Below are 13,689 nucleotides of genomic sequence, written 5' to 3'. Positions count from 1 at the left end.
CTCCCTCAGCAGTTGTTCTGTGTGTCCTGCCAGGCCTTTCCATGTCACTGCTTTGGTGCTTTTAAGGAGAGGTGGTGCAAGTCTATCTATCTCCAGCCTTTGAGTGACTCAGAGTCTCAACAGAGTCTAAGTCTATTTGCACTTTGAAACATGGTTCATGCCAGCATTGCAAAATCTATACAAAGCTTCTTTCAACGGACCCCTGCCACCACCTGCAAAAAAAGGGGGTTATACATCAAAGACTCTTTGTCTCCCTCATCAATTAAACAGATTTCCCAAACGGAACTCCCAAGTCGACCATTAGTACTACGAGGCAAAAAAAGAACGTACAATACAAAAACCTGCTTGTTCACAACAAATGTAGCTAGGAACATTTGTACTAGAAACATTTACCGCAACGGCCAAGAGTTGGACCAAATAAAAGGTGGTGGCTTTTTTATAATCACTTCCTGACACAGAGTTCCCAGTTAAAATAAGATGGCAATCTGTTCCCAAAGACACTGGTTAAAACTTGAAAAAATTATCAGATGATTTATCCATAAAACTCTCAATGCAATTAATGGAAGTTGTGTGTCTAAACTGCCTTTACAGCTTTTAGAACCTCTGAATATGTCTTCTGCTTAGTCTTACCTTTGCAATGCTTAGGTTAGGAAAAAAAAAAGTAACTTCTGGGTGGCTGTTATTTTTTTCTTATTGAGACAGGACAACCAGTTCAAAAATAAAGGCTGTCAAAGGTACTCTTACTATGTAAATTGATTTTATTCAAAACAGATTAAAAAAACTAACAAAGCTTGCCTAACTACATGAGGTAGTACATGTAGCAAAATAGAAGGCAGAATACAATATTCTGAAATATGAAGAATATGAATAAGTTTACAAGTTGGAATGAAATAAATTCAACAACAGAAACAAAAAATACCAAAAATAAAGTTTAACAGCTTTTCAGTCTTAAAGCACCAATACACTTTTCATAGAAAGAAACATAGTAATACCACTACATGTTCTTCATATACCATAATATGGTAAAATTAATGCACAAGGCTGCTCATCGTAAATGAATTTTTAAAAATGGTGAAGCAACAAATGACATAATGTCACTGGGCTCCGTACCACTATACTTCCTGGCCTGCAGGAGTATTTGCCAGGTCATGAGGAGCGAGGTTAGGCTTTGTTAGCATTTTCTTTAAATTTTTCTTGAACATTTACCCTCATATTAATGTATAGTATACGGATACCATGCACAGCTTAAGGCTTACGTATGTGTACAATTCTACGTTTTTGCTGAAACCCAATTTAGGTAAATTGAAGGAGTCACATGGCAAAAATAAAGCATGTATGTCTGCAGAATTGTACTGCAGAACTGATGGCTTTTTCCTTAATTTCAGGTTACTCCACTTCTCAATATGAAAATTTTCTCAGATCCTTCGAGGTTATATATGTCTATCTCTCATTCACCCATCCCAAGATAGCTGAATACCTGTGAAGGACTGGGCCATAATGAATTGGTTATTCAAACTAAAGAGCTCAGCAGCATCCAATAAACATTTTATTTATTAACGTACTTAAGAAATAATAACAACCATGAATGGCCCAGTCTCTTAAAAATATGTCTTTAGAGGAAAACATGTAATATGACCCAGGACTTCCCTATATTTTATATTTTCCATTTTACTTCAAAATAGGTATTTGTACTTATGATTAGTGTGAAACTGAAAACAGTCTAGCTCTTCATTTATGCTTGCATGGCTAATGCTACTGTAAATCATCAAAAAGTTATATATATATTTTTATTTTACTTTAAGGCATGATTTATTATATTGAATTATTGGGCTGGCTTCTTTTATGTACACAGGAAATAAAAACTCTGGCCTCCCTATGGTATAGTTTTAAGGTTACTGTTAGTGGCATATATAAAGCACCATACAATAATATATTCAGATAAAGAAAACAAAGGACATTTATGAGCTTTGAATTAACTGTATAAGAGTAACTGCTAAGAAAATATAGCAATATTTAACACAGGATCCAAAATATTGTTATATATCATTATGGATTTTCAACTGAATTTTTCTCCCATGTTTACTTTTACAGATTTTTTTCATTAAGATATATATGTAATTTAAACTTTTTGGTGGAAAGCAGTATACATCTTCTGTACAATAATGTTACAGCTTTATACAAATTTTAGGAACTATAAGAAATGGCCTTTATTATTCTCTTCCAAGTGCTCTGGTGTCACTTGCCTGTTTTAAATTTTACTTGCTAGACTCAAACAACAGCAAATACTCTGAATGCCTTGCTTCCTGGAGGATTCTGTAAACTGAAACATAAAAACATTTCTGATGTTATTTTTAAGACTGCAACACTCCAATGAAAACTTTTTTGAATTGTTAAATACAATTCTAGGATCTTGCAACTCTTCCTGTGACTACTCATAAACTATCTAAGAACATTTTTTTAAAGCTGTTACAAATAAAAATTACAGAAATTTTGGATTAATTTTGCTTCCAAGAAGCTTATTAGGAACAAATCATAACCTAAGAAAATTCAAGTAATCCTTTGCAATGAGGGATTCTGATATAAAGAATAAAGTTCTATTGAAGCAAAATACTAAAAGAAAGTTTCACAGAAAAGAGAAAGCATGCATCTTATGCTCGCTGTTCTAATAACTATATCTGGATAGAACTTGCAGGTCTAGGAGATCATTTGTTTGTTAGTTGCTTGCATGCTGAAGAATAGATTTCTAAAGCAAACTGATATTTCACAAAAACAAAAGAAATGCCTTCTGAATGGATAAATATCTGGTTTCAAAAGAAATGAAACAAAAATATCCAACTGCAATGAAATTTTGTTAAAATAAATATTTTTGTCTAATAAACTGAACTAGAATGTCATATTTAATGGTCCCATTGTTTTCTCTTCTGTAAACCCTGTCTGAGGCATATCTGGGAAGGAAAGGCAAATGGAGGTAAAAATAAGGGCACAATGAAACAGGTTGCCTGCAACGACATTACAATCCATCTTCTTCTACTTCACAGAAAAATGCGTGTTTTCCAAACCACTGACCTTCTAAACTTTACCAAGATGGTAAAGTACAAATAATAATTAAATTTGCAATACTTTTTTTGGCTACATCTCTACTCAATGAGATTTAGATGGAAAACAAAAGCGTAAGGAAGCACTCTTTCTGAAGGAACTGGATGGTCATGTGGGAAAAGCCAAAGAATATGTCAACTAAGTCACCCACTAAGCAAACGAAATCTGTATTTTACAAGTTTCTGGGTTTGTTGAAAGGTTTGAAGGAAAAAGGCAAGACATCTTGCCACCTCTAATTAAAAATAAGAAAAAAATTACTCTATGTTTTCCTACTTCCAAGTTCTCTACACAAACTTTTGGAGTTTTTTTCCCACATAAATTTCTTGGAAAGCCTATAGTTTTAGAGGTAATAATAATTCTTAGCTTTACAGGACTAAAAGACTGGTATAAGATTTTTTTTTTTTAAGGTAATTTCTCTGTCTTTTTTTAGAAACTGAAAACTCTTTCAGGGATTAAATTGAATCTGCAACATGCAGCCATGCATTATCATCATAGAATGCATGAACACACTGACTACAGCTAAATGAACTGTCACAGCATCTCCGTATCTTTCAGAAAAACACTGTTAAAACCCGTTAAACTATTAAAAAAAGAAATTAAAAAATATGTTTTAGTGATTGTGTATTTTAATGTTTGTGAATACTATTTATGATCCAGGCCCACTGGTCCAATATCATGTAAATGAGTAATGAACATTTCATCATGAAGCAATGAACTTGCATCAGCTACTAGTACCCATCTATTGCAGATCCTCAAACTTGGACAGAATAAATCACTAATGTTAATTTTAAAAAATACCAAAAAAGGCAAAGGAAATTTTCTTATCAAATATTGTGTTAGTTGCAACAGAATCAGCACAGTAAACAAGGGGGTTATTTTATTTCATAAGCAGCTTTTTAGAGTAATGATTTATAAGCTTAGAGGAGACAGGCAGCTCTGGTACCACAGCTTCTCCAAAGTCACCACAGCTCTTACACAAGCTCTGTAAATCACCCATGTTGGCCTATTTGTTTGGTTTCCAGCCCTGCCCCAGGTACAAACAGACACAATGCAAGACTCTGTAAATCTTATCGAGGTGAAGGGTAAAGTGTAATCTTTGAAACTGGGCTCTGTACCTTTCTGAATATATCCCATTTTGAAAGGAAGCAACATACACCTTTCTTTTGTCTACTGGCATAACATCGACGTAACCGCCCTGGTTGCGGACTACACCAGCATGTACTGCTGCCCGGCAGATACTGGATATCTAAGAAAGAATGAGGAGAAAATTAGTTTTCATTCATCCTTTTATTTCAAAATTAGTTAGAATAAAACTAATAAAGACATTTAAATGAAGATCTAGGAAACACAAAATAATTATATTTATTGTATAACTAATTTTACTAGCCTTACAGTATTTAAATGAGTTTCATAGGAATTAGGCCAATTTATAGGAGTACACACACTGCCTCTTCAAAGACTTCCTACAGCATGACCCCAACATAATTCATTTCAGGCTACTTCAGTTCAAAGATCAGGAACATGTTTGAATTCTTGAGCCTTTTGACATGAAAGGCTGTATCAGTCTTCACTTCAACAGCACAGAGGTAGCAAACCTCAAACCTTAGTCTCATTAATTATTAGAGATCAGGAGATTCACTTTAATCTCCAGGCAGAGCCAAACAAGGCAACTGCAGAACAGCAAAGGCATTCTGCAGTCGCATGTTTCTAGGAGGATGTCCCACCCCAAAGGTGAGGGATAGGCTGCAATAATGCCATCCCTAGGTGCAAAACCTCAAACAGCAGTGGAATGATCCATATTCGAAGAGAAAACCACATTTTCCTATCCAGGCATGAGCAAATATTAAAAAGCTAATTAGATCAAAGGTATAATCTGAGCATCAAACAGAAGACAGAAGTCTGAAATCATCCCTTAGCTATGACAGTCGATTAATGGCAGACTAATGGCTTTAGCTGCTTAACTCTGATTTAGGAGGAAAAGACTTCAAAATTGCTTCAAAAGAAGAACTTTTAAATCAGGATCTAATTCCACAAACTTTACACAGGCAAGATTCTCTGTGAAGTTAAGAGCAGTTTCATCTGAGTGAAACCTACATTCTCTGGCCATTAATTCCTCTCATGAACCTATGTAGCATACATAATATCCACAGAAGGATTGCTCAGTGTCAATCTTGATAATGCTCATTAAAATAATTGATTTAAACTTGCTGTCCTCTACTACTCTTTCAGCATTTTAAAACTTAATCACCAGAGGAATTAAACTTCTTAGATACTCCAGAATGTAGGTCTCAATCTTCAACGCACAGCACAGCAAAGTGTAGCTACAGCTACAGTGAATCTCCACTTGAAGCCAAGCTGTTTTTAGAAAAAGTCTTCACTGCAATAGGTCTCTCCTCAACCAGCCTTAAAAACTTAGCCAATATAAATATCAATAGCTGGTCACACAGACCACTATTTAAACAAGAACTGCATTTCTTCCAGTTGTAACTGGAATAATTTATATCTGTTACCATAGCTATTTTGTAATCTCAATGCTATACAAAATCAGAAATTTAAAATAGCAATGATTTTCCTACTCTCATTCCAAGCACAGAACTTTCCAGTTTCACTGTTATATAGTTTGTCTTTTATTGTTACAATATCTCTAGCAGCAAAGCTTTGAAATTGTTTATGCAAAAAATCTTCTGCAAAGATGCTGTAGAGTTTTTCTCTTTACACTGCTGGCTGAAGTTTTTGAACACTCCAGAAGGGCGTGGGAACATAAGTGGCTGTCATGGTTTGATGTTCGTCTGTACTTTTTCTCCTCCTCCCAGGGCTACAAGACTTTTGTTATATCCAGAACACCAGAAGCTACCTTATTTTTAGGATTATCCTTTATGTACTCATACTATAGGAGCAAATTAAGATCAGACAGATCATATGCGGTTTCAAATATGTAGAGGGAAAAACAGCCTTTGCAATATGGGACGACAGACTGAAGAAACAAAAGATGAGATTCACAAGCAATTAACTATGGTGAAGAACTAGAAGAACAGTATTAATTACCAGAACTATAATATAGTAGCAACTTTGTTTTCAGTTCACACTGGAGATATAAAAAAAGCTAGAAGTGCAATTGCGGAAAAGAAAGATCCAAGTTTTCACCTCTAACTAATCAATTTTGTATACATCCTTAGATAGGTAGATATCTTCATAATTGCATTTGAGGGTAGCTAAGATACTGTTTCAACGTTATTTAGAAGTTTCTGGTCAGGTAAAAAGAAAGGAAAAGTCAAGGGATGGAGATTTTAACGAAAGACCAGCTGACTATTTGTTGGAAGGTATTTCCAGTAAAGGATGAGGTCATTTTTAGGGTTGGTACCACAATTGGTTACTGGATCAATGAAGTATGGCTAGGCTAATGCATAACATTTTAAAGTTAAAGGCAAGACACTTATATGGGATGTGTGAAAAAGAAGAGGCCAGAAGAATGGGGTTGATAAGGCCAACTCAGAGGCTATTTTCCGATGAAAAATAAACTGTTATTCTGATGCCGCTTTCCAGATGAGACTGGAGAACAATGTGCATACTTTTTTAATATATGAACAATTAAAGGCGTATAAATTCATAATTATGAACTAGCTCATAAGAATACAGATGAATAAATGCATATAAATGCATATAAATGCATATAAATGCATGGGCTGAGGCCAATGGCATGAGCTTTAATAAGGCCAAGTGCAGAGTCCTTCACTTGGGGTATAAAAACCCCAAGCATCGCTATAGGCTCGGGGAAGAGTGGCTGGAGAGCTGCCTGGGAGAAGGACCTGGGGGTGTTGGTTGACTACCGGCTTGATATGAGCCAGCAGTGTGCCCAGGTGGCCAAGAAGGCCAATGGGATACTGGCGTGTATCAAGAATAGTGTGACCAGCAGGAACAGGGAAGTGATCCTGCCCCTGTACTCGGCACTGGTGAGGCCGCATCTGGAATATTGTGTCCAGTTTTGGGCCCCTCGCTTTAAGAGAGATATTGAGCTCCTGGAGCGAGTCCAAAGAAGGGCGACCAAACTGGTCAAGGGGCTGGAAAATAAAACTTATGGGGAGCGACTGAGGGAGTTGGGGCTGTTTAGCCTAGAGTACTGTTTAGCCTAGATTCCAGTACTGATGCTGTAGTATTTCCTATGCTTAATAATGTCATCCTGATCATGCTCCCTTGAACTGTTAAGGTGAACCTCCTGTTGATTTAAGCAGAACAGAATTGCACACTTAGGTCTATCACAAATTTCAGCATATTATTGGTAAGTTAATTTTACATTAGCATCCTTACACCTCTTTCTAGAAGTCTTCATCAGAGATTTGAGATTGCTTCTTTAATTTTGATGAATTCACTCCAAAGGATATATAAGGCAGTATTTTTAACTTAACATAAACATTTCATACAGCATTATATGACCCTGCATCGCTGTGCTGTGAACCCTCTGAAATTGGTTAGTATTTAACAGGTCACAGAATCTGAATACCAAGCTGCTTAATTAATTTCTTTCTTTGGCTACTCAGCAAAATACCAAATATCTACCACAGCATAGCAGTACTCTGCAAAGGCATTTTAACCACAAGCGTCTCTGCCTCACCATCACAGGACTATAGAACTATTTAACAGCTTTTATACATCATATTGCTTATATTTTACCACAGCAGAGAATTATGAATACTTTTGCAAAAGTATTACAAAAATATTTCCATATACGGTCACTAAATCAAAAATTAATATGGCCAAAGTCCTCAGGTGGTATGAAATTATACAACTCCATCAAATTCTTTAGATAAAAGACCTTTGTTGACCTCCGGCCCTCAAAAGGAAGCTCATGTTTTTATTAGAATGGCTCAATCCACACCCGTAATGTAGAGTCACTACTGCTAAGAGATTGTCTTTGAGTAAATGTTGCTTACTGTGAAAACAAAAGGATAAATATAAACCTTAATGTCTTGATAAATTCTTATAAGGCAACTGGAATGTGCTTAAGAACTTCTACCATATGCACATCTAAGGTGTATCCATTAAAATAAATTTTACCCGGAAAATCTGCAAGTGAAAGAATTTTCAGCTAATCTATTGCAGCCTCTCCTCTCTATGAAAATGTTTATTATTTTGGTACCTTAATCATCCAGGGACTAACAGCAACAACAAAGGAAATCTCTGTATGGGCAGGTGCTGCAAGATCATCTCCAACAGAGTTTAGACAATCACATCAGGCCTGACATGATTCAGTTCTTGGGAAGGTTTTTATTTGATTTCACAAATGAGGACGTATTGAAAAGCGCTTTAAAAACACAGATATTGTTAAAATGCATGTCAACATGACACAATTCTGAAATTCCAGAAATAAGATTCAAAAAGTTTTAGAAATAATGGATTAACCAAAGTTGAAAGCGTGGAACCAACTCTTCAGCACAAGATAGGAGGAAACTTTATATTTTCTTGGTCTCCCAACAAGACAAAGCATTGCCATGTGGAAACTCCTAGCAGCAGGGCCAGCAGGGACACAAAGCACAAAGGTGGCAACGTATTTGGGCCATATGAAGAATAAGTAATTTGTACTTCTGTTTGCTGAGAACAACACATACTATTCATACCATAATACTCTATTGAGACAAGAAACTAATTGCACTATAAACTCAGAATAAAATATACTTCTGTTTTAAAGAGCTTACAATCTACCTCAAGAGAAGTGAAACAAAAGGAGATCAAGTTAAAAAATAGAAGGTCGAGAGCACAGAAGGATGGGTATTACATGAAAACTCCCCCCCACATAAGTTTATAGATGCTGGCTAGATGAACCAGGGCTGTGATTTATCTGCCACAAAGAGACAATAGCTAGCAAACTGGAAGAATGGAGGATGAAATAATGGGGGGGTTTTCTTTCAGTTGAGTTACTGACAGTCATTGCAATGTCAAAGGCAAAAAAGAATGGGAGCAAAAAAGGGTAAAAATTCTTCCTCAGGAACAGGGAGGAAAAGAAGTCACCATAAAATATGAAATGAGTTTAAGAATGTCTGATCAGATCAAAGCCAGAAAAGAAAAAGTTTAACTAGATTCTCAGGAATACTACATAAATGTTTTTGTAAACATATCTTTTTGCATTAGTGACATCTATTAATGCTACTTACTTTTTTCCTTAATATCTCTGCAAAATCTTCATTTACTGAATGCAAGTGGCCTAAGCAGCAGTGCAAATCAATAGTCATATGCTTATATGCAAATAGTTCTATGCATATATGCATACATCCACATACATATATATGCATTTTTGAAACAAAGAATTTGCAGGAACATCATAAAACCCCCATCTGTTTTATGGAATCAACCAAATAGATCACGGACTGCAATTTCAAATACATTTGCTATGACAAGTAAACAAATGAATTATCTATATCTATGAACAAATCTGTCTTCACATGACAAACTGCAAAAGTGGACACACTTGTTCAATAGACTATTCTGTATAAATACTTCACCTGAAGCTAGTTCAGTAATAGAATATAATGCACAAAATACCCAAACATATTATTTAGTGAAAATGTCCATAAAATTATCTTAGTTTTAAAATAATTTAAATGTTAGTAACAAAGGAACACTGTAGAAAATCATATAATGTTGATATCATCAATGGGAACATCTGTGAAAATATAGGTAGGATACATTTGTCTACATCTGAGCTAGGTGCCCTAGGACCCTTGTGTAGGAAATGGCAAGGAATAGACAACTCCAGTAGGCAATTCATCTCAGTATACTGAGGTAGATGCTCTGAAAAGGTCAAATGAATTCTGCTCTGCAGATGCCTATTTATCTCCTTTACCATTATACTGTACGTACTACAAACTACTACAAACATAACCTAGAATAGCACCTTCAGTGTAGATATCTACCCTGACAGCACCTGAAGTTGATAAGAAGACTCCCATCCCTGGTTTCTTACCTGTATTTATGTCCATTTTTTCCTAAAAGCAGTATGGCTGCACACAATTCTATACAATGGAGATGAATAGTGAGATAGTAGACCTAAAATAATTTTAAAGCATAACTCTGTAATACTAATTAAAGTTATCTGGGACTTCTCCAACCAGAGCAAATACATATTCTGAGATGTTCTCCTGTATAAGTTAAATAGAAACGGGCCTGCTTTCTCTTACAACGAAGTCTTTTCTAAGTCACTAGGAAACGTGGGCTGTAGCCTTTGATTGCAATCACAGAACTGAAAGAAAATCATCTTCCACAAAATGGACTTTCATTGAATCTATTTTCACTGTCCCTCTTATACATATTAAGGACCCAGTTCCACATGCACAAATCAATTTAGTTCCTGAACTGGAAGTACTTCTCACACCTGTAACACTACTTACAGACAGTGTTTTCAGGACAAGTTACTCAGGTAACCTAACGGACATTAGTTAAATTCAAAGTATTGATAAATTAATATTTGCATATTATTTTCACACATTTCAGAGTGCTGGAAAGTAGTGAAAATCATCACCTAACCCAGCTGGTTGCCATACTATCCCTTATGACAGCTAAAAGACAGTTAAGTAAAACATACAGTTTACTGGCAAAAATGTGAACTGCTCTCTCTGGCACTACACCCTGGCTTCTCCACAGGGAGATGACAATGGAGGGGCATAAAAATGAACTTTCTTTTCATTCTTTCTACTCACTTCAGAACTCACACGATGTAGAAAAGAGAGGAAAAATAGTTGACTAGGAAACAGAACTAAGAAAAAAAAATAAAATTGGCCTGTTAAAGTAATATGACAATGTGAGATCCTTTACACAAATATATCCCAATTCTGCTGCAAATATTTAGCTATCTATACAGATAAGACATATCCAAAATAATGAGACTGTGGACATTTATTTTCAGAATAATTTTTTTCAGTTAGTTTAATCTGACAGAAGTTATGGTTGCATCAGGGTCTAAAAAGCAAGGGTTTAAATGAGTATACACTGCCAATACTGAACAAATCAGTGGGAATTCTGATAAAAAATTGAAAACATGAGTCCAGAGGCTGCTGAAGTCTACACTGAGTTTTCAAATAACTTTCTGTATCTTCAGCAGTTGAGTACTGTTAGCTTAAATAGGCATCTCTGAAAAAGAACTTTTGAGAAGACTGTGAAAAATCAGCATATGGGGGAATACCTATATTATATCTTAGTATCTTTACCTTATAGCTTTTCATAGGATTTTATATTTCACTATATAATGCAATGTAAATCACTATACTTACATCAGAATAAATTCGTGTTCCAATTACACGAGCATAGTGTGGATTTGCCTGCATACAGTTGTGAGGACAGTACACCCTGAAATATCAAAAATAAACTGCACAGAGTTAGGAATCATGATATCAGAGTACTACTATATCATATTCAACATGAGCATCACTGAATATAAACCAATTTGATGACGTATACTTATGGGTCCATTCTGATACTAAAAGGATGCCAGTTTTTGAGGCTTTGACAATATGGATGAAAGCATTGCTGATATAAGGTGTGGTTCATAATTAAGTCCTTGAAAACATACTTCAACAGGTCTGGTCTTCTTCCCTTTGGATAAGCAGATGGTTTGACATATGTGAGGCCAGTAGAAAAGCTAGTAAGAAGAGAGACTGTTCACTCATATAATTATCTGTTTCTACAGCATCCTACACAAACTGTACAGTTGAATACTTTCTCAGGAAAGACAGATCTGAATGAGGACCTGCTATGATGCTGATGACTTGCTGATGTAAGCCAATTTAGCAACTTACAATGAGGGTGAGCACTTGGCATCTGTGGCTAAAATGAAACTAGAAAGTAATGAGATTCCTAGCTGATTCTAGGAGATCAGAAAGCCACTGAAACTAGGACTGTCTTTATTCAACTGCTTTTTGTTAACCTTTGATAAAAACTCTCTCTGTAATTCGTGCCTGCTATAGCTCCAAAATGCATGGGAAGACCATTTGGGAAGGTACCAGTAGTATATAGAAGGTGTCAAGCATCTTGTTTGGAAATTGTGATATGCTACAAGGAAGAAGTGTCTGTCAGCTCTAGGTCTACTCTGAGCTGTTTCATTTAAAAAATGGGTCATGCCCTAGTGGCTTTGGAGCCACCCTACACATGGTAGCCCTGGGCAAGTGTTCTCCAGGATGCTATCTAGGCTCCAACTGGTATTCGGCCACCACTTGAGCATGCTACAGTCTTACCAGATGGGTAATTCTAACAGGCTGACACAGATAGGAAAGAGATTTCTGTCTGAAGGAAGCAAGATGTCCAAGAGACATTTTGAAGACCTGCCGATTTATGATTAGGTCATGAGAGGGAAAAATGAAGTTGTGCAATCAATGCCATAGCTGATGACTGCTTGTAAATGAGACTGCATTTTCAGAATTAATTTAAGAGCATGTACAGAATCTTGAATGAATCACTGCCGTTGTGAAGTTTCTTAAGTTGATGCATCAGAATTAATCAGTCATTTTTAACCTCATTTTTATTTAAAAATTTTCTTAAAGTCAGACCCTACTTTTCTCTTAATGAAGCTAGTTATAGTTTCTAATAATGAAGAAAACAAAGAAAAATACAGAAGTATGAGATTTTACCCATCCATTCCTGCATTCCACTCCTTCGCTTACTTCTCCACGTCTTCCAGTTAGAAAGCCAGAAGTCATAGCCAAACACCAAACAAGTCCACGGACCCAAGTGCTACATGAAGGGATGTTTTCCTAGCAGTTCTGGCTTTGTACTTGCTTCCCGTATTGGCTGTAGGATTGCTATGAAAGTAATCCTGTGGATATCTCCAGCTTAGCTTGCGGTAAATCATGCTGCACTGTATTTACCTTTGACTCATCTATGGTTTTAAGAACTGTTACTGATTTCCTTTCTCAAAATACTGCGGTGCAGGCTCCTTTCGAATAGTTAAAATGTAGGCTTCAAATAAATGGCACATATGTTTAAAGCTTTTAACTGACCTGTAGACCACACCTTATCTTAACCAAATATATATCCATTTTTTTCCGAAACGTATTTGCTCACTCTATTTTCCAGAACTCCTAAACAAGTTGATAATTTCTATGATAAATATCTGTATTATATCCTTTTATTGTATCTGTTTTACAGGCAAATAAACGGAAATAAAGTGAATTTTGCCCGAGGTGCATAGATACACTAGTGGACAATGAAAAATAAAAATGCAACTTCCTTCGCAGTCTTTAGTCTAACCAATGATGATTTCACTAAGTTTCGCCAAGGGACCACAGAAAGATCTTTATGGGCAAAGGAAAGTGAGATTGTCCTAATGGAAAAGCCTGTAGATCATCTTTACCTATCTGGCCTTCTACTTAGACCAAAGACTAAAATACCAGTAAAATATTTCTGCCTTCACTTATACAGATGTTGTTGTCACCTTTCTCAATGACAACTATACATAACTAGTAACTGACAGAAAATATGGAAGTACTTTTAATTAATACAGCTCAAAGAATTTTACCTTGGACAGTGTGAGGCTGGTTTTTGAAACGGGCACAGTTGTTCCACTGTTGTTTCACAGGTGATAGCTTGAACTGAAGAAAGTAAAACAGAAAC

General features: G+C 35.8%; 1 protein-coding gene across 2 annotated transcripts in view; it reads right to left on the bottom strand.

Moving 5' to 3' along the window:
* Positions 1–2,268: 2,268 nt before the first annotated feature.
* CRISPLD1 (cysteine rich secretory protein LCCL domain containing 1) overlaps positions 2,269–13,689 on the bottom strand; it is a 42,802-nt gene continuing 31,381 nt past the window's right edge. For both annotated transcript variants that reach the window (XM_086609407.1, XM_086609408.1), the window contains 4 exons: positions 13,595–13,667; positions 11,355–11,430; positions 4,212–4,342; positions 2,269–2,320 (listed from right to left, as the gene is read on the bottom strand). In XM_086609407.1, the coding sequence (XP_086465533.1) occupies positions 2,269–2,320; positions 4,212–4,342; positions 11,355–11,430; positions 13,595–13,667 (332 nt within the window). The remainder of the gene's footprint in view (positions 2,321–4,211; positions 4,343–11,354; positions 11,431–13,594; positions 13,668–13,689) is intronic.

This window comes from Tauraco erythrolophus, chromosome 3, assembly GCF_009769465.1.
Source record: "Tauraco erythrolophus isolate bTauEry1 chromosome 3, bTauEry1.pri, whole genome shotgun sequence".
Lineage (NCBI taxonomy): Eukaryota > Metazoa > Chordata > Aves > Musophagiformes > Musophagidae > Tauraco > Tauraco erythrolophus.
This window is presented reverse-complemented; position numbering and strand designations above follow the sequence as displayed.